Here is a 19,696-nt window from a genome sequence, read left to right as displayed (position 1 = left end):
TCAACAACAATGCCCAAGGCAAACTAACTTAATGCACAATCAAACCTAATCAGTGGACATGTATAACTTGGACTTACACAGCACAAATACCAATAAAGATTGAGAGAGTCATTGTGACAGGAAATTATTATGTTTGGCAATGTAACAGGTCACATTAATGAGGCTTTTTAAGGTTTCCCTCTTTTCCTTTATCATTGCATTGTGCACGCTGTCACAGGGCATGTGACTCTTGCCAAAGGTTTTCAAGGCGATCTGAGAGCGGACATGGGCCGTTGATTTTTCATGCTTCAGCAGAGCTCTTGGTAAAATGTTTAGGTCACAGTATTACTCTTTCACCCACATGCTGTTGCTGCTGTAGGAGAGGAGTAGGCATGGAAAGCAAAAAAAGCTTGGAGTCTGCCTGCAGACACGTAGCCAGTCCTTCTTTTGTTACCAAGCTGTTTGAAAAGTTTGTGTAATCTTTTGCCCCTTCTACTGGGTAAGATCCTGCAGGTCAGGTGTTGGTGACACAGTAGCTACGAGCTCTTTTTTCTTCATAAGACAATGTTGAAAATCATGTTTAAGTAAGGAGCAGCCATGCTGACCGCCAACATTAAGCTATCCACGCAAAAAAGTACTAGTAGCTAGCGGGAAAAGGTCACGACTCCAGAGCCATGCACAATCACAGTCAAACTTTAAGTCTTTAAAACTGTAGATGATATCCTCAATGGCCTCCTTGTGATGTCCTTTAAAAACCAATAACCATCAATACATGTCATGGAAAGAGCTAACCAGTTAGCTCTTTAGCGTAACTCGATGCAGATGATCATACACGCTCACATCTGTAAAAGGTGCATTGCTAGCCCAGCAGGGCAGGGTGGAGTTTGAAGCGAGAGGGAGTGGATGTCACGTGACATGGAACAGTCATAGACTGCAGAGCTGAGGCAGGGGCTGTCTCTGCTTCAGTGTTGATCATTCAACACAGTGTGAGAACCGACTATGGATGTAGGGGCAGGTGTGGTAGAAGGAATAAGGTATACCTTTAAAACAACTACTCTGAATATTTTTATTTGAGTGTGTGTTATCGTGAGACAAATCCTGAATAATGAAAATTTAATATAAAATAAGTAAATTCATACAATTACAAATTATGAATGTGAAGAAATGGTCAGTAGATATCTCAGCATTTCTTATTGGCTTTGCTGAGGCACTGCCTATCTTGACCGCTGCTGTACATCATAGCAACACTGGAATAAGACTGCATCAGACAAAACCTGAGGCCTGACATTATCTAATCTAAGTTCAGTCAACCAGCTAATGTGGAATGGATTATTAAGTCAGTGTTGATTTTTGGCCACTAGGTTCTGACCTCGTCAATCCCCACAAGGAAACACTGAGCTCAGCACAACAGGGAGTGGGGAGTGACGATAATAACTTCCTACCAAAAAGGAACGTCAACATGGAGTTTGTATCGGTGTAAACACAGCTTTCAGTTGAGCCGTGTGGCATCAAAAGAATGAGCAGAGCACCGACTGCACTGATACACCGGCATACTGAAAAGGATGTGAAGGATATCGCAATGAGAGGAGTACACCATGTGAGCGAGGTGGCAGTCTCAAGTTGGCTGCCTGAACTAACACGCTTCGCTTTACTTGGGCAACGCTTTGTCTGCTGCATGAGACCCGCAGCATCACCTGAGTGTCTGTTACCTGAACTTGGCTTAAACACACTGAGGTGCCAGGGTTTCTCCCTGCAGCATTTAAGCAGCCTCTCGCTGTGGATTCACACTGGGCCAAAGCAATTACAAATGCCACAAAGAGTGTTTATCCCTGCTGATATGCAACCACTGACTCACAGAGAACATGGAGTGCTTGAGCCCTGTTATGAAGCTCCTTCACGGGCACACGCTGTTATAATTACATTTATGCAATATTGACATATTTTCAACTTTTCGAGTCTGAACTCTGGGTAAATGTCGTGTGTCACTGTCACGTGTTGATGATTTTCAGAATTAATGGGGGGAAAGTATTTTATCTCAGTTTTCCCCACTGTAACAAAAAAAAAAAAATTTTGCCGGCGTGAAGCAATCGCACACACACCCTTATTCCAATACACTGATGATGAAATGTTACCTCATTATGTCATTGTGGGTTTTGTCAAGCAGCCAAAAAACCGCAACTAATATAATACTCAAAATTAATCAAATAATCATTGAGCACTCCCGAGAGCTTCACTCCTGCCCTGCCTCTCCATTACTGCTACATGTTTCTTGTTTCTTCCTCTTCTCTCTCTCTCCTTCCCGACTCTCCATCTCCTCCTTCCATCACTCATGTGGTGCGATGACAGAGATAGATAGAGGGGTTGGCAGCTGAAGGAAGAGATGAATATTTAAAATCGGGCATCTTTCTCGGTCCTCTCACTGCTTCCCATTGTCTTTGTCTGTCTCCCCTTGGGGCTTGGATCTTCTACTCTTGGTGTGGTGTGGCTTTAAATGTGTGTGTGTGTGTGTGTGTGTGTGTGTGTGTGTGTGTGTGTGTGTGTGTGTGTGTGTGTGTGTGTGCGTGTGTGGCATGTCTTGGCTTGTGGTTTTATATTGGCATTCTAAGGCAAGTGTAGTCAGACGATGACACTTAGCTGTCAGCATGCAGCATTAATGAGCGCAGTGACACGCACAAACACTCACCGCACTCTCACACACATGCGGTATTCTCAGGAGAGATCAGCAAGCGATCACCTTCTCCTCTCCATTTATTTTTGTATACCCTCCAAAAAAACTCTTTGAAATATTTATAAAAGATATCCATTTTCTTTAACCTCTTATGTCCCCTGTCCCGCCCCTCCATCTTTCTTTCCTTTCTTTTACCTCCTCTCTCAATATTGCTCCCTCTTTCTTTCTTTTCTCTTCCTCCGTTGTGTTACTCAGTCTCAGTGTGATATGCGTTAGTTGGCTGTGAACCCTGCAGACACATATCTGACAACTCTATTAATACAGTCAGCTAACACCAACCTCCTGCTGCACTCTGAAAAATTAGGGTCTCTAAAGGGTTCTACCTCAAGGTTTGAGGTTCTATCCAGAGACATTTGATTGTGAAGAACCCTTTTTTTTTTTTTTTTTTCAGAAAATGTTAAAGGGTCCTTTATAAGACTCCATTAAGAAACCTTTTCATCCAAAGAACCTTTTTTGGAAGCAGGAGTTCTTCAAGGACTGTTGAAATCTGTTGGTTGGTTTATCTTTGTACCATAATTTAAAATGGTTCACAGTAGAACCACTGGGTTCCAGTTAAAAACCTTGGAATATAAAAATGTTCTCAGTAGAACCCACTGAATGTGTTCTTACCCTAGGAATATAAAAATGTTCCTGGTAAAAACTCTTTGAGTGTGTTCTAGAGAAATCCCTTGGAATATAAATAGGTTCCCAGTAGAACCTCCTAGGTGTGTTCTAGATAAAACCTTTGTAATACAAAAAGGTTCTTGGTAGAACCCTGTGAACACATTCTAGATAAAACCCTTGGAATATTAAAAGGTTCTTGGTAGAACCTCCTGAATGGGTTCTAGATAAAACCCTTAGATTGTCAAAAGGTTCTTGGTAGAACCCCCTGAGCAGGTTCTAGATAAAACTGTTGGAATATCTAAAGGTTTTTGGTAGAAGCCCCTCGGTGGGTTCTTGTTTGCACCCTTAGGAGGTGGAAAGGTTCCCTGATGTAACCCTCAGAGAGGGTTCTGAATGGGACCATTACACCACAGAAGGGTTCTATGTAGAACCTCACATGGGGTGTTCTGGGTGTTACCTTTCACAGGGGGTTCTAGATGTGACCATTTATGTTCTAGGTCAAACCCTCTGAAAGGCTACAAGCGGAACCTTTATAAAAAGTTCTATCAAGAAGCACAAAGGGTTCTGCTGTTGGGATGACAGGAGATCAATATGGTTCTAGTTAGCACCTTTATGTCAAAGAGAGTGTGTGTGTGTGTGTGTGTGTGTGTGTGTGTGTGTGTGTGTGTGTGTGTGTGTGTGTGTGTGTGTGTGTATGTAAATAGATGTGTGTGTGTTCACTCGTCAGCCAATCCTTCTGCTCTCGAGGTCTCCACAGAGATTTGTCTGAAAGGCTTAAAACACAGATCTCCAGTCACAGAAAGATCACACACACGCACACACATGTGCACGCACACACACACCGGCTGACTCACTGACACAATGGGGAGTTGGGAGTGACTGGCAGATTTAATAGGAGAACAAGCTGTAATCTGAGAGAATCCATTCGACGAGGGATTACGTTCTAATCTGTGGATGGAATAGCCTTTCATCTCTCTCTCTCTCTCTCTCTCTGTCTGTCTATCTCTCTTGCCCTCTATTTATCCATCTCTATCTCTTTCCTGCCCCAAAGCTGCATCAATCCTTTTACAAGCCCTGTTTTTTTTTTTTATCATTCCTATCCTTGATTTAATTTGGGATTTTTCTACTGAATACCATGCACACACACACATACACACACATCCTCACACAGCTGTGTCACCTCAGCAGCACTTAACTGTCAATCAGCAATGATTGCACTGACGAGTGCGTTGCAATGTTACAATGCTGCCTGCCTGGTGCTAAATTATATCCACATCCATGTGCGCACACACTCACGCCCAAAATTGATGCTTTTTTCCTCATCTGTTTTAATTTATTTCTCAACTGCTTTAACGGCTCTTCTTTTTTATCATCCCTCTTTCTTAATGAAGCTTTTTCTGCCCCAAGTTGTTGTTGTTCTGAGATCGCTTCGTTATACCGCGACTCTCCCAGCATTCCTTGCTGCCCTCCTTCCCTCCATCACTCCTGCTCTGCATCTCTCTGCCACATGGTGTTTCTCATTTGCTAAATGAGGAATCCAATAGAGTTAGATTAAACTTCTGGACTCTCTTTGTAGAATCTTTACAGGGAGCCTTTTAGCTGCCACACACACACACACACACACACTCGTACACACCATAATAACAGTCTGCCGGTTTGAATATTTCTCGTTGTTTAAGTTGAGGAAGATTAATTTGATAATCCCTGTTTAAACAACAAAAAGGAGAAGATAAGAGGATGATGGGGAATAAGGGACAGGAAGATATGCAGTGGGGAATGAGAGATACAGACGAGATGAAATGATAGAGATTTCCCCAGAGAAAGAGGATGTTAGACACGCTGACAGAGGGAAAAGAAGAGCGCAGATCACACAACCATATGGCATTTTGCTTTCCCCTCTACTTCTACCATCGTGTCTGTCACTCCAGGAAGAAGAAGACCATCTGCACAGTCGCCCCCCCCCCATCTCTCCCATCTACATACTCTATTCTCTCTCCTCCAAGCCCTTTTGTTTCTCCCTCCGTGTTCTCACTTGTCACACAGGTGTTCCCGCTGTCCTGATTTATCTGTCTGCTACCCTCAGACACTCAGCCCAAGTTAACAAGTTGGGTTCACATCCCCCTCCGCTCATTATCGGCGGTCGCTGCTGCCATTAAGGCTCCACTGATGGGTACTAGTCCCTGCCTGACCCCTGCTTCCCACAGTGGACAGCTAATGGGCACTCTCCACTCACTCTCTGTGTTGTCTACCTCTGCCTGTCCAACACATCCCTCCGTCTCTCTCTGTCTTCCACCCACTTCTCCTGCTACCCGTCTGTGCTTCTCCGACACAAAACCTTTCAAAATTGTAACACTTTGTACAAGATGTTGCTCTCTCAACAATGAAAGACAGAAAGGTCTGTGTGTGTGTATATGCGGTATGTGTGTATATCTGTGTGTGTGTTGCGGGGAAATTGGTGATAGAGACCTCCACCATTACTTCCCATCTCTCTTTTTTTTGTGTCACTTCACTTATCTTCCCCATTAATGACTCAACCTCTACCAAGAGTTAGAGCGCCAGTGAGTGTCAAGACAGTAGAGAGTGTGTGTGTGTGTGTGTGTGTGTGTGTGTGTGTGTGTGTGTGTGTGTGTGTGTGCTATCATTTTCCTGTCTTCCTGTTCCCGCATATCTTATTCTGTGTGACAGTGGGATGTGACTTTTTAGCTCTTTCTCTCCGATTAAAAAAAAAGGAGAAAGAAAGAGGGAGAGAATAAGAAGGAGGAATAAAGAGCAGGGACTTAATTACCACCTTTTCCTCCTTCCTCCCTTCAAAGGGGAGATCAAAGCTGCTCCTCGCTTCCCCCCCTGCCTTCCCTCCGTACCCCTCCATCCTTACACCCCTCGCCCCTCACCAGCCCCTATCAGACCTAGCCTGTTAATTTGTAGTCCCTGCTCCTCCCTTATTGGAGATCTACATATTCATCGGTAAGACTTGTGTATCCATGGAAGACCCAGTGATGTTCACACACATGCACACACACAACAGAAACACACTCAACAAAAATATAATGGCAACACTTCTGTTTTTGCCTCCGTTTTCATGAGTTAAAGAAAGAAATCACTCGTCACGCGTAAACTTAATCAACCCACCCAATGAAGGCAATCTGCCCTACACAGACACAGAGAAGGGCAGTTCATGACTTCGCCCTCCTGGGGGGAAAAAGGGTATTTGTAGCTCTTTGTAAAATGGCCATAGTTCAATGCCTAATAATTTTTTTCTTTCATCTTGGTAAGGGAGAAGCTCATTAACACAGATCTTAACAATTTCTTATGACACTCGTAATGTAGAAACACAAAGGAAGTAAGCTGTATTAGCAAGAAATTTGTCCACATGTTCTGAACCATTACTCGGAAAATTACATCTGCTTTAATGTGCATTACAAACATAAAGCACTCAAAGATACAGGTTTGGTACTAATAATAAATAATAAAAATAATATGAAATATAATATTAAAATAGTAGAAAAATCAGATATATTAATATCAACAATATGTGTCGTCTAATATTAGCTAGAAAGATTCATGTTTGTCCATGAATGCACACAACTAGAACTCACTACCACTTGCTTGCAGGGGTGTCACAATTCTCCAAATCCATGATTCAGTTTGACTTTTGATTTTCAGGTAGATTTAAGCATATTTATTTTAGCACTGATGCCTGTGCTGTTGTTAACCTATAAAGATCAACAGATCATTGGTTCTATGCCCTGTCAACTGTCACTTATATCTTCAAATTCATCTTTATAAAAACTCTGTATGGTATTAAAGGGAGATATAATGTGATAAACCACGCTGTGTCGTCTTTTAAAAGTTGTGTTTTTTTTCCTCTAACACGCACCGAATGTGGATGGCGAAAAAAAACCCCCTGTAAACTGCGATTCTGCCTCCAATCTCAATTTCAATTTGATGTCAATCATTTTGTTCAGTGTTTGATTTAATATTGAAACTGTGGCACCCCTACTGCTGACCCATAAACAAAAAAGGAAAAAAATGGTCGGAAATGGGGCTTGATAACAATAAGAACAGTGGAAACAGAAAACAGTACACTTTTCTTGAAAATTTGCAAACAGAATTTAAGAGAAATAACCCTTTTGTGTGCCAAGAAGAAGTCTTAGTCTTTTACTTCAACTCATGAAAAATGAGAGCAAAAACAAAAGGGTTGCATTCCATATTTGTTGAGTGTAGAGACGCTCTGTAAAACATTGCTAAATGTTTTCTCTACTGTTTTTATACTATTTTGCTGAGCAGATGTTGTACACTTCACACTGATAACAATCCTAGAGTGTCCTGTTCTTATAAGAGTCCATTCCCACCACAAATCATACTCACACACACACAGTCATAATCTTGCACATACACACACACACACACACACACTACCATACTCTCCTACACACCTTTGAGGCCATAAATCATTCTTCACATACTCACACCACTGTACTCTTCTCTAAACACTATCATTGTAACTCATGCACACACCATCACGCCGTCTCCAATTCATCATTATTGTGCTTCAGACTGAACAGTGGTGGTTTGACAAAGAGTCATATTGTTTATAAGAGAGAATTATCGTGTGTGTGTGTGTGTGTGTGTGTGTGTGTGTGTGTGTGTGTGCGTGTGTGTGAGGGTAAGATTGAAAATATGTCTGGGATAAGAGACAATAGCAGTTCAGAAGTAGTGGAAAGAATTATAGAATTTCACTCAAACTCTCAGAGTCTGACACTCAAACATCTGCTCTCAATCATATGTACTGTCACTTTTGCTTATACGCTGTCAGTGGCTTACTGTTATCCTCTCTTATGTGCTATCATTCATTTCATATTCTATGATTCAATTCCACTTTTTACTAATCTCCTTACATACATCTCTCCTATATATATTTTCACTGAGCAGATTTGTTTGTATGTGTGTTAAGCTGTGCAGAGCCTGTTATTAATCTTGTACACTGTGTAATTTAATCACTCTTTCTGCACGGCCAAAATGTAAAGTTTCTATTCTCACAGTGTGTGGTGTGATTGACTGCTCACAATGTGCTTGTTTACACTGAACAAGGGATGGGAATCGAGAACCGGTTCAGTTTGAGAACCGCTTCCAAATTTTTTTTTATTCATGGGAATCGTATGGCTCTAAGCTTATTTATCAATTTTAACAATGCCAGCATGTTTTTCTGACGGCTGTGCGTTCCAAAACAATGTCAACAAACTCTTGTATCTACGCTGCTGGAAACTTGCAATAAAAAGAAGTCAAGGTGGAGAGAAAGAAACGGCCCAAACTGTGGCTTCATTTCACAAAGAATGATGACAGTAGTGCTAGTTGTGATGTCTTTAAGATGATCATTTCAAGTAAGGGTTTTCCAGCAATATGCTGAAACATCTTTCTACGCAGCATGGGCTTGAAGTTCCAGGAAAGGCATGCAGTAAACAATACACACTAGTGCAATAGTTTAACACTGGTGCCAAACAGGCAGGCTTAGTAGATTTTTTCTTTGACTAAGAGGACCTAAATGAAAACGAAAGCTGTACAAATGTGTTTTCTCATTTCATCCTGTGTTTCTACAAGGAGCTCTCAGGCTGCAGCCAGCTTGACTCGATCATCATGTCCTAGCCAGCAAAACCATTTCCTAATCCAAATTAAACTGTTAGACTGTGGAGCTTTTGCACAAATTAGTCACATGCAGACACAGAGAAAACTGATCAGGAAACATTAAGGGAGTTAATAAAGAATCAGACTGGCAGGCAAAACATGAACATGATCAAAGATTTGATTGGTTGTGTCTTGACAATTCAAATAGTTTTATTATCCTCATAAAAGAGAAAAGGGTAGTATTACTTTGTGAAACAGTATGTTGAACCGAAAATAAGACGGAAAGAGAGAAGATGCAGACAATTTGGTGCATCAGTTTTGCTGTGAAGTTAAGTTTGATGTACTTCACAGCACAGTCTCAGTTGAGACCACAGTTAGCCACAGCATGTAAAATACAACCCCAATAATGAAAACATGCTCAGAACAGATTATAACTGATCCTTGGGCAGCAGCCATTCTGGAAATTGGATCTCAGAACTGCTCAGAATGCAAAACAACTAACTACCCAACATTTCTTAAATGTCAGAAATATATTTATCTGATTTTAAAACAGCTAAATTGTTGAATTGTCTTATGCAGATGATAAAATTAGTTGTAGATCGAATGAGGCTAAATGTTTTCAATGTCTGTTTAGTGTTAGATAAAATAAAACAAAAGCATGTGTGAATGTGCCTTTTGTGTTCCTGGAGTAGTGTCATGGGAGTGTGCACATGTGAAAGTGTATAGCAGAGTGAGAGGGAGACTAATGTGTTCTATGTTGGAGATTATGCTGCTGTGTGTGATTTATGGTCTAAACTGCCTCTCATATTTTCTCTCTCTGTCACAGATCCTGAATCAGAACTTGTGGCTCCGGCGATTGTGGTCGGACCCAAAGACGCAACAGTGGTGGCTGGCAGTGAGGCTACACTGGAGTGCATTGCTAACGCCAGGTAAATTTCTTTTGTGTGCCTGCACACACACACACACACACACACAGAGACACGCACACACATACACACAAACAAACAATTCCTTTCCTTCTAGACAGCACTGTTTTCTTCCAAGGCAATTAGAGGACACCACATAAACTCGTGGCTCAGCAAGTCTCTCCCCTTAGTATTAGTGCGTAGTCACACACACACACACACACACACACACACATGCACACCAGTACCAAGTTAACTTAAACAGAAGTTGGATCAAAGTCCCATCTGACATCAGCAAAGAAGCTAAACACACCAACAAAATTCACACTGGCCCATGCCAAGTAGTACACACACACACACACACACACACACACACACACACACACACACACACACACACAGGGCGTTCAGTCTAGTCTGACTCAACAGATGTTTTTCAAAGCAATAGCAAATTCTACTTCAGTTCAAGAGTTGCCAAAAACTCAGCACAAATCAGTTTCTACTCATCACTTATACAAACTGTCCAACCTCTCTCTTTGTCCCATATGAGTCAAAAGCCAAGCGAGCAGAGGCTTGTGTGGGTTTTATGTTAAACAATGCAGTACTTGTTTTGAACACAGCCTGTAGTGTGTCCTCTCATTCCCTCTAAACAGCCGTTTCTGATAGAATCTTTGGTCGAGACTAAAAGAACACTTGACACCAATTTTCAACATTGCCTCTGTGTGCTTGTGCAGTGCCTGTTCAAAACCTGCCTGTTCAGAACAGGCCAGTTGCTTGGACTCTGTCATTGCTCTGGTATTTCTCGAGAACTGCTCATCCAAACATTCACACTCAACACCGACTGGGTGGAGTTTGAGTTACCCTAATAAATATCAAAGACTTGTTCCATTTATATCTAATTATTTCATTCAGCTCTCTAATCATAATCATATTATTTCCACATCACTGTTGGGTAATGATGTTAATTATAACAATAGACTCTTTGTCAGATGCCTGATCAGAAAAATATGGGACCTCAAATTCAAAAGAATTGCTATGACACAGAGATGAATTTTATTACCGTATGTCTTAGCAACATTTTCCCTGATCTAAAGAATCAGGACTCTTATTTAAGTACCTCTTCTAAAACTGAAAATTGTTAGCCTATGACATGGATTTGTTTGATCACTGCAGTAATATGCAGTTGAGATGAGCAAACATGTTTTAGAAATTAGAAACATATTTAGAAATTACTTTGAACATGGGGCAATGAAAGAAGCATTTACAAAATCAATTTGAAGTGTCTGCTGCTAACAGAATCACGTTCTGCATGTTGACGGTCCTAATGTATCACGCTGAGGTGGGGACAAACTGAATGCTGCTGCCTTACTGTTGCTGCCGTCTTGACAAAGTGCTGTGGTAGTTTCACAGAAAGTCTTCGTGCAGAGCGGTTGTTCTGCACCGATGCGACATTTGGGGCTTATCACAGGCTGATGCTTGCTGAATCAAGGAATTTTGTTTCAGTCACTTCTCAAAACATACCTGGATTTTATTCACTCTAGCACTCCATTTTTATTGTCAAACATTTTGTTTATTACTTGTTTTATTGTTACAGTTTATCTCTTTTATCCTGTTTTTATTCCATTTTTGCTCCATCTTGTTTTAGCTGACTGATTTCCTCGACTCAATCTGGAAATGTTTTAATCTTGGATATACAGTGTAAAGCACTTTGTAACTTTGTTTTGAAAAGTGCTGAAAAGATTTACTATCATCATCATCATCATCATCATCATCATCATTATTATTATATTGTTTGGTCTCCATTTAAAATACTCATGGACGAGGTTCTCTGGGGGAATTCATGCTTCAACCAAAAATGTTCAGTTCACCTTTGTCACCGGACAGCACAGATTTGGTTGGCTGAGTTAGATGACCAGCGTTTCAGCGGCTACAAAAGCCATGCCAGTTAAAATAGAAAGGCTCCGTCAAAATTTAATAATTCTCAATAGCTTATCAGCTATTCAGGGGTCATCTAAGTCTGCTTGTCCTCGTGTTCCCATCAGTAACTTCCATTGTTCTACCTCCTTCACAGTTCAGCCAGCTGCATTAGAAGAGATCTGGGTTTTCTTTCGATGGATATTTTGGGTTGCCAGAGCTATGTCCTACTATATACACCAGGGGAACATTTTCCATAACATAATAGGCTCCCAGGCAAATGTTCTTGTATGAGTCCAACATTGACTGAAAAGAAGAGTGAGACTAGGGCTGCTTCGACCAGATAAAAGCACCACTAGCCGTAATTGTCAGACCTCAACAGGTGATATTCTGGGCTTTACTTGCTCAACATGCTGTGCTGAATTTCAGCGTGGATTATTTGTCCAAGGTTTTAGTTGGATTGTGTTGTTCATTCATGGCTAGTCGGGAAGCTCTATTCTGTGAGAGCTGAAGTCCCCTTAAATGTTTCTCAGGAGCACTTGACCAGGCCTTGACCGTGGGGAAGCACTCAAGGTACACTATGAAACATCACTTACAAAACTGTTCCACATAATAAAAGATGTCAACATTCTTACCACAGGTGTTGAAAAATCATAAATTTTTATCATTCAGATGTTCTTTTTTATATTTAACACTTAATAAGTTGGTATTCGTAACCCACTCTATAAGCATTACAACTGCAGCATAATCTCCTCTATTTCTTCTGTCACAATCAATCCACTCCATGGGGACTATTTCTGATATGAGAGAAGCACCCTCTGAAGGATACTCACTCCAGAGAGAGAATTCTTTACCCAGTGAACAACTGAAAGACAGAAACTATTCCGCTTAAGTTTGGGAGAAAGAAGAGAAAGACCAGTGAAATCAAGTCTAAAAGCATCTGCTATCCACATCCATTAAGCATTAATCAGTCATATGCACCAGCGTAGTCCTGGTAGAGTGCTAAAATAATTAGGAGTTTGATTGAAAACAAGCAGTTTCAGTGGGCCAAGTCTTAAGAGTAAATGCTGTAAAATCTGCTTTTTAGTCTTTGGGTAAATGTTGGATTCTTTTGTTGTGGACAGGAGCCACTGAGTTAGCACATTAAAATGTTGACATATCAGCCTAGCAGTAGGTTTAATTACTTTTTCAGCCAACTCTGTCTAGACCTTGAGGTGTATCATCTGAGAGAGAAAGCAGCACACTCTCAGCTGTATTCTAAGAAAAGGCAAAACACATTTCACGTGTCTGACATATTATTTACAGCTGGACTGCATATTAAGTGACTTGGTGACATATGTGTGGTATAAAGGAGATTTAATCAGGTGAGAGGATGCAGGAAGAATAAGATCAGGGTCGTGTACGGCGGTATGATGAGGGTCCAGGGGAGGGATGATGGGGGTTGATGAATGCCAGTTGGATTGTTATCAGTTGCCAGTTAGATCTGGGGGTCGAGACGCAGTGTGGGGGCACTTCTCAATGAGCCTCAGTGCTTCATGATCTCCCCGTGGTTTGTATATTAAGAGGAGGGAAGAAGTATTACTTAGATGGAAATATTAATCTTTAAGTGTTGACCATTGAGCTGCCATGTTGCCGGTTAAGAAGAGAAAGAGGAGAAGAATGAGGGTTTTTGGGGGACGGGAGTGTTGTTGAAACTGACACATGGTCATATAGTGGGAGAGAGATAACTAACCATTATTTTAGTTAATTAATTATTATTATTAGTACAGTTAATTAATTGGTCGATTATTTTCTTGCTTAATCGATTAATAGTTGTTTGTTTTTAAATGTCAGTGAATGGTGAAAAAAGTCATATATAGAAGTAAAGAAACCAAAAAATATTCACATTTAAGAAGCTGAAATTAGAGAATTAAAAAATTACTTACTAATTAATGGGTTATCAAAATATCTGGCAATAATTTAACATTCAATTTTTATTTTATTTTATTTTTTTTTTACCAAAGTGACCTCATTTATATCCAATACAGCACATTTTGCAACAGAGTTAATGCTGCTGAGTTGTCAAAAAATTCAAAATTTACTACTTTTTTATATAAATTTCCATTAAATTACCAGCTTGTTTTCACCTCCTCCACATCTCTTAACATGACAGTCCTTTGTTGGTGTCATCTGCTGTCATCAGCAAAGTGGCTGCTATTGGAATAAAAATGAAAGAGCTTCTTAGAAATTAATTAATTAATTAAATTAATAAATAATAGATCAAAACAATGAAACATTAATGATCACATCTAATGTATTTTAGATATCCCTCATTCAGTGAGACAATGGTGCATTGTTTAATTCCTGTTGTTTGTTTAATGACTCTGACTTCATTGTTTTGTTTTGGGTTTTTTTGGGTTTTTTTTTTACAAACCTCTCTAACCAAAAATTATAACTTAAATGTTAGGCCCTCCAAAATCAACACAACTTGAAAGTTCCTCCCAGCCACTTAACCTATAAGTAATGTACATCTAGGTCATTGGTGCTGTTATGTAATTTTAGTCAGAAGAATAATTCAGTATGTTGTGTAATGTTGTTCTGTCATGGAGGATTGGTATTTACATCATTACATTTTGACTGTATATATTTTTGTAACGTACTGTTTGAGTGCAAATCCCATAACTAAACTATGATTTTTTTTATTTTTTTTTTGGATACCTTTAACAGAATGCATCTACAGTAGAAATCGGTTCCGGCTAGTGATTACATAATTGGCTGTTGTTCTTGTAAATCAGTTGCAAATTTTAATGCTGATTGCTTGTAAGAATTTAATTGTTGCATGAAATTGCAAAACTGAGCTGCAATTTCATGATTAGATACAATGTTATATTAATGCCGCCTTTCACAAATGCATACACGCATACAGTCTTATGCAAAACTGGCGTGTTGATGTTTTTCCAAAACAAATTTTCACTATACACAAAAACCTATTCCTTTTCTCCTACATGCAGAGTAACTGACTGAAGCTCCTTCATGCTGACTAGAGTTGACTACTCTGATATACAGACTGTCATCATTCATTTCCTGCCTCATTGACACATAAACTGATGGATTTAATATGTTGTAATTGCCTTCTGTCACTCTTTTCCTTTTTTCTTCCTTTTTTCATCCCACTCCTGCTCTTCTCTCGCTTCTTCTCTTCTCTCGCTTCTTCTCTTCTCTTCTCTTCTCTTCTCTTCTCTTCTCTTCTCTTCTCTTCTCTTCTCAGACCGATCGACAGCCTCGTGGTGTCATGGAAACGTGATGGGCGTCGGCTGGCCGGTGGGCGTCAGCTCATTATTCCTGCCGCTACTTCCTCTGACACAGGGTTATATGTTTGTGAAGCATTGCTTAGCAACAGCACTGCCAAACCTGTGGAGGCAAGGGCACACCTCACCGTTATGGGTAAGAAAAAAGACACATACGCACACACACACACACACACACACACACAAGCATACACACAGTGCATGATAAACCAAAATTATTTTTCTATTCTAGGCCTGACCCATCAAGCCTAATGCTCTCAACATGTACCATTAATTTTAGTTTTAAACTCACTTTCGTCTTTTCTTGTACATTTTTTGCTCCGGGCACCGATTCATTCTGTTTATTCCTCTACTTATTCCTACTTTTCCCCTGGAAGCATGACTGTGAACACCCCGGGCATTGACTGTCAACTACAGGACTACTCGAGCTGAATCTGTTGTCCACACACTCACCAAATAAACTCTCCATTGTAGTCACAAACAGCTGCTGCATTCACCTGCGCACTAATTCATCCATGTGTGCTCACAATTACATACGTGTGTGTGTGTTCTGCGCTCACACCCAATCACAAAGTGGCACCACAGACACACTGTGCCTGTTTCCCCGGCAGCTAAATTAGTTTTGTTCCCAGGAGTCGACAATCAATAAGAGAACACTGAAAGCACTCAAACAGGAGCGCTCTCGTCACAATCCACTCCTGTCCTCGATACGTGTGCGTAAATAGAAAACAACATACACGCAGGCAGGGAGCGTGTGATTGATGAAGCCAAACTTTTCTCCCCCCTTAGTTCGTCAGCGTCTTTTTTGATCTGCTGTGATTGTCGGAGCGAGGGAGCACCTAACGCGGAGAGAGCAAACTACCCACGCCTACAGAATACTCACTAGTCAGAATAGACTCGGCTGAATATTTATACCCCAGTCATTCACTGTCTGTGCCCAGCTCTCACTATCTACCACCAACTTTCGTACCCTCATTTCTGTCTTTTCTCCTCCTTGTATCTCTCTCTCTACGTTATCTTCCTTCATTAGGCCGACAGGACTGTTAAGGCCTGCCTGGCAGGGACAAAGTCTGCATGCATTCATATGTATCAGAGGAGTAGAGACTGATGAATACATTGGTACTGATCCTCTTTTTCTGCTATGGGCTCAACAGACCTTGATGTAATGAAAGGCATTCCTAAACAGAATAGCGTATGTGTCTGTGTGAAACGAGGAGACAGCCTCAAAGGTATTCATTATTCAATTTCATTTCTTTTCTGCCCAGATCCACTAATCGGAATATGTATGACACTGCGTGCCCGTGTTGTATACTGTACAGGCGACTGCTGGTGCAAACAACAATATATCTGTTGTTGTTCTCCATCTTTGTTTTGCAAGCAGGCGGCAGGGAGCTCAAAGCTCTAAACCCAACCACCTGAACACTCCAAACTGTGTTTTGTTGTGCGTCTAGGTCCTCGCACTCACCTGACTGAAGGCGATTAATGCACCTGTGTTATCGGTGTCACGCCACACGGCTGTTATTCATCTCTTGTTTTCCTCTTCTCCCTTCACTGCACGCCTCTTGCGTTCTCTTGTCAAAAATCGTGCCGAATTCCACCGTGCACAATAAAGATAGGAGATGCCCGCCTGTGTGGGTTTTAAAGTTACCACAAAGTAGTAAAGAACTTCAAAGACAAGTAGAATAAATGCAGCACCAACATGGGAGTCTACTCTACCCTCACACAGCTTGATCAAACTTTTGAAGTTTGTCTTTTTTGTTATTGCCATTTCAGTTTACCCATCCGCTGTGCGAAATAACGAAGGAGAAAGTGAGAGAAGTAACAATGGCGCAATGGGATTAAAAGTACAATAACATTAAAATGACAGAATACAATTTTATATTATTATTATTATTATTAAACAAGTATAGAGTCTTTGGAAAAAGTACAGCAATAAAACTTCTATTAAAGGAATAGTTCAGATTATTTAAATCGGGCTGAAGAGGTACTCATAGAGTTGGTACCAGTAAAAGGCCATAAGTTGCAATATATGACACAAGTATGTCTGTTGGAGGGGGATTTACTTTGTAGAAATGTTGATAATAATAATAATATGCAACATAGACATTAAAGAAATAGTTTGGATTTTTGAAGTGGGGCAGTATGAGGTACTTTGCCATAGTCAGTGTATTACCTACAATAGATGGCGGTTAGCAGAGAGGAGTAGGCCTACCTTCACAGAAGCTAAGCAATGTACTGCTGTGAACACGCTATATTTAGAATATTTTCACCACTTTACCTTTCCATCAAACAGCCTTTTCAAACAGAAAATCACTCTCTACAAACCAACCAGACTTCTTAAGCAAAAACAGAATTTTTACTTGGCTGAGCACCAGTAGTTGTTATTCTGTGACTTTGGTGAATCCGAATCTACAACCTGCAACCTTTGTAATTTGATTACATGTAACATGATACATGTAAGTAGTTACTTTCAAACACTTCTAGGAGTCTATTGGACCTTTGTGTCAAATTCTGTCATAATTACCATATTCATTCTGGAGTTATGGTCACAGTGACCTTGACTTTTGACCACCAAAATCTAAGCAGTTCATGCTTGAGTTCAAGTGGATGTTTGTGCCACATTTGAGGAAATTCCCTTGAAGTGTTGCTTAGATATCACATTCACAAGAATGGGACCAGCATGAGGTCACAGTTACCTTAACGTTTGACCTTTGACCACCAAAATCTAATCAGCTCACGGCAACGTAAAGCAGTGAAAATGCTGCTTCTCCAAACTGGAGTTGTGCCAAAAGGCATCTACTGTAATACACTGATTATCAATACTTCATACAACCTCTCTTCAAATAATCCAAACTATTCCTTTAAAATGCTTCCTCCACACTCGATAAGAATTATATATTAACGCATTCATTATTTAGTGCATACACTGGACATTTAATGTTCCTTGGAGACATTTTTCAGTGAACAAGGTGCCACTTTTCCAGAAATGCTAGACTGAAAATGAATTAGCCAATCTGTCTCCCTCCCCCTCACTCTCTGGGCGCTTTGTGTCAATATCTCTCACTAAATATTAACAAATGTTTTTGAAAGAACTGGTGCGTATGCAGGAGGAGGCATTTTTTTTCATAACATGTGGCATTATAGTAATACACCAAAAGGCACATATTCTCTTTCAAATCGAGGAGAAGCTTTGTCTCGGAGCTGCTGTCAGCATTTACAGCGACACTGGTGAAGATGTTTAGAGGGAGCAGTTATTGGCAGGGAAATGGAGTAGTTTAAAAAGGGGATTGTTTCCCTTGGGAAACTCAGGGGATGTGTTTTTCCGCGACTGTGTGAGGAAGTCATTTCACAGGGCATAGAGACAGAAATCCTGCCTTGCAATGACACTCAAGATACTCAGGGCCACGAGGGGGACCCTTTTTTTTTTTTCAGCAGCGCCGATTTTTTCCACTCCAAGTTTCTTCTCTATTAAAGAATAAATACTTTCAGAGGGCACACTCCCATTTCTTCTTCTTCTTTTTTTAAAGCTATTTAAAGATTGAACAAGTTTTTTAAGCCTTTTTCCAGGGCTCATTGTTAGTAGTTCAAATGTGTTGCACACAGCAGGAGGTGTTCTTACAGTAGTTTTTGTTGTTAAGTTTGAGAGGTTATTTTATCCATATATTGATACAATATGTGTTGTATATTTAAATGCTTAGATTTTGTGTCCTAATGTTTTTTTTTCTCTGCAGAGCCTCCCTCTCTGACTGCTCAACCTAAGAGGAAGATCTCTGCTGATCTGGACAGGAATGTAGACATCCCCTGCCTGGCTACAGGTACACTGCACATGTTACTTTATACAATCCTAAAGGATTGATTTATATATTTTTAAGTATGTTATTAAACAATACTCATATGCCCATATATAAATGTGCGTTACTGGCCTTGGTAATAATTTCTCCTGTTAATACTGGCTGTAAAGACATCATTTCCTTAAGTGATTCCAAAGAAAGAAATGGAGGAGAAAATCCAATGTCCTGGTTCTGTTTAAAAATGCATTCTAAAATTCAGCCAAACTAATTATAAGGCCTCAGCCATTTGAGTTAGTCATGTCAAGTCTTGCGAAATTAGTGTTTTTAGTTTGAAATTCCTTCTTTGTGTTTCTCTGGAGAGTGTTACATGCTGAGGATGGATGGATATTAACACAAACAGGGAAAATTTTGCTAAAAAACATCATCATTTTGGAAGAAACCCACTTGATTTGACACACTCAGACTAATGAAGCCTCAAATGAGCTTTGGCTGAACTTTGAAATGCATTCTTGCACAGAACAAGCACTGTATATCTTGTCCCTGTTCTCTGAAATTGGGGTTGCATTAGGAATGGATCTCTTCACTGCCAGTAAAGAGAAGCGGCATGATCACAGCAATTAATAACTCTTTTAGTGTAGATAATATGAAGATGTGATTATTATTTTAACATATACACTGAGTTGTCTGCATGCTTGAAATGAACAGGCTTTAAAACTTTAACCTAAAGCTTAAAACTAGGTCGTACATCATGTGGTCCATTCAAATCTGAGGACAAAAGTGTTTATAAATGTGGGAGGTGACCTCACTCAACAAGCCTGCAGTCACAGAGACGAACAAGACCAGTAAATTGTACAAATGGGGATAATG

The 19,696-nt window shown here is 40.3% G+C and overlaps 1 protein-coding gene across 1 annotated transcript in view; it reads left to right on the top strand.

Annotated features, from left to right (window-relative positions):
• Positions 1-19,696, top strand: part of LOC146329694 (protein sidekick-1-like) — a 334,563-nt gene that overhangs the window by 191,881 nt on the left and 122,986 nt on the right. The window contains exons 7-9 of the mRNA XM_084714965.1: positions 9,759-9,861; positions 14,999-15,174; positions 18,770-18,853. Of these exons, the coding sequence (XP_084571091.1) occupies positions 9,759-9,861; positions 14,999-15,174; positions 18,770-18,853 (363 nt within the window). The remainder of the gene's footprint in view (positions 1-9,758; positions 9,862-14,998; positions 15,175-18,769; positions 18,854-19,696) is intronic.

This window comes from Lutjanus erythropterus, chromosome 3 (assembly GCF_056507025.1).
Source record: "Lutjanus erythropterus isolate fLutEry1 chromosome 3, fLutEry1.hap2, whole genome shotgun sequence".
NCBI classification, from domain to species: Eukaryota; Metazoa; Chordata; class Actinopteri; order Lutjaniformes; family Lutjanidae; genus Lutjanus; species Lutjanus erythropterus.
The sequence above is the reverse complement of the archived record's forward strand: the minus strand, read 5'-3'. Positions and strand labels throughout refer to the sequence as shown.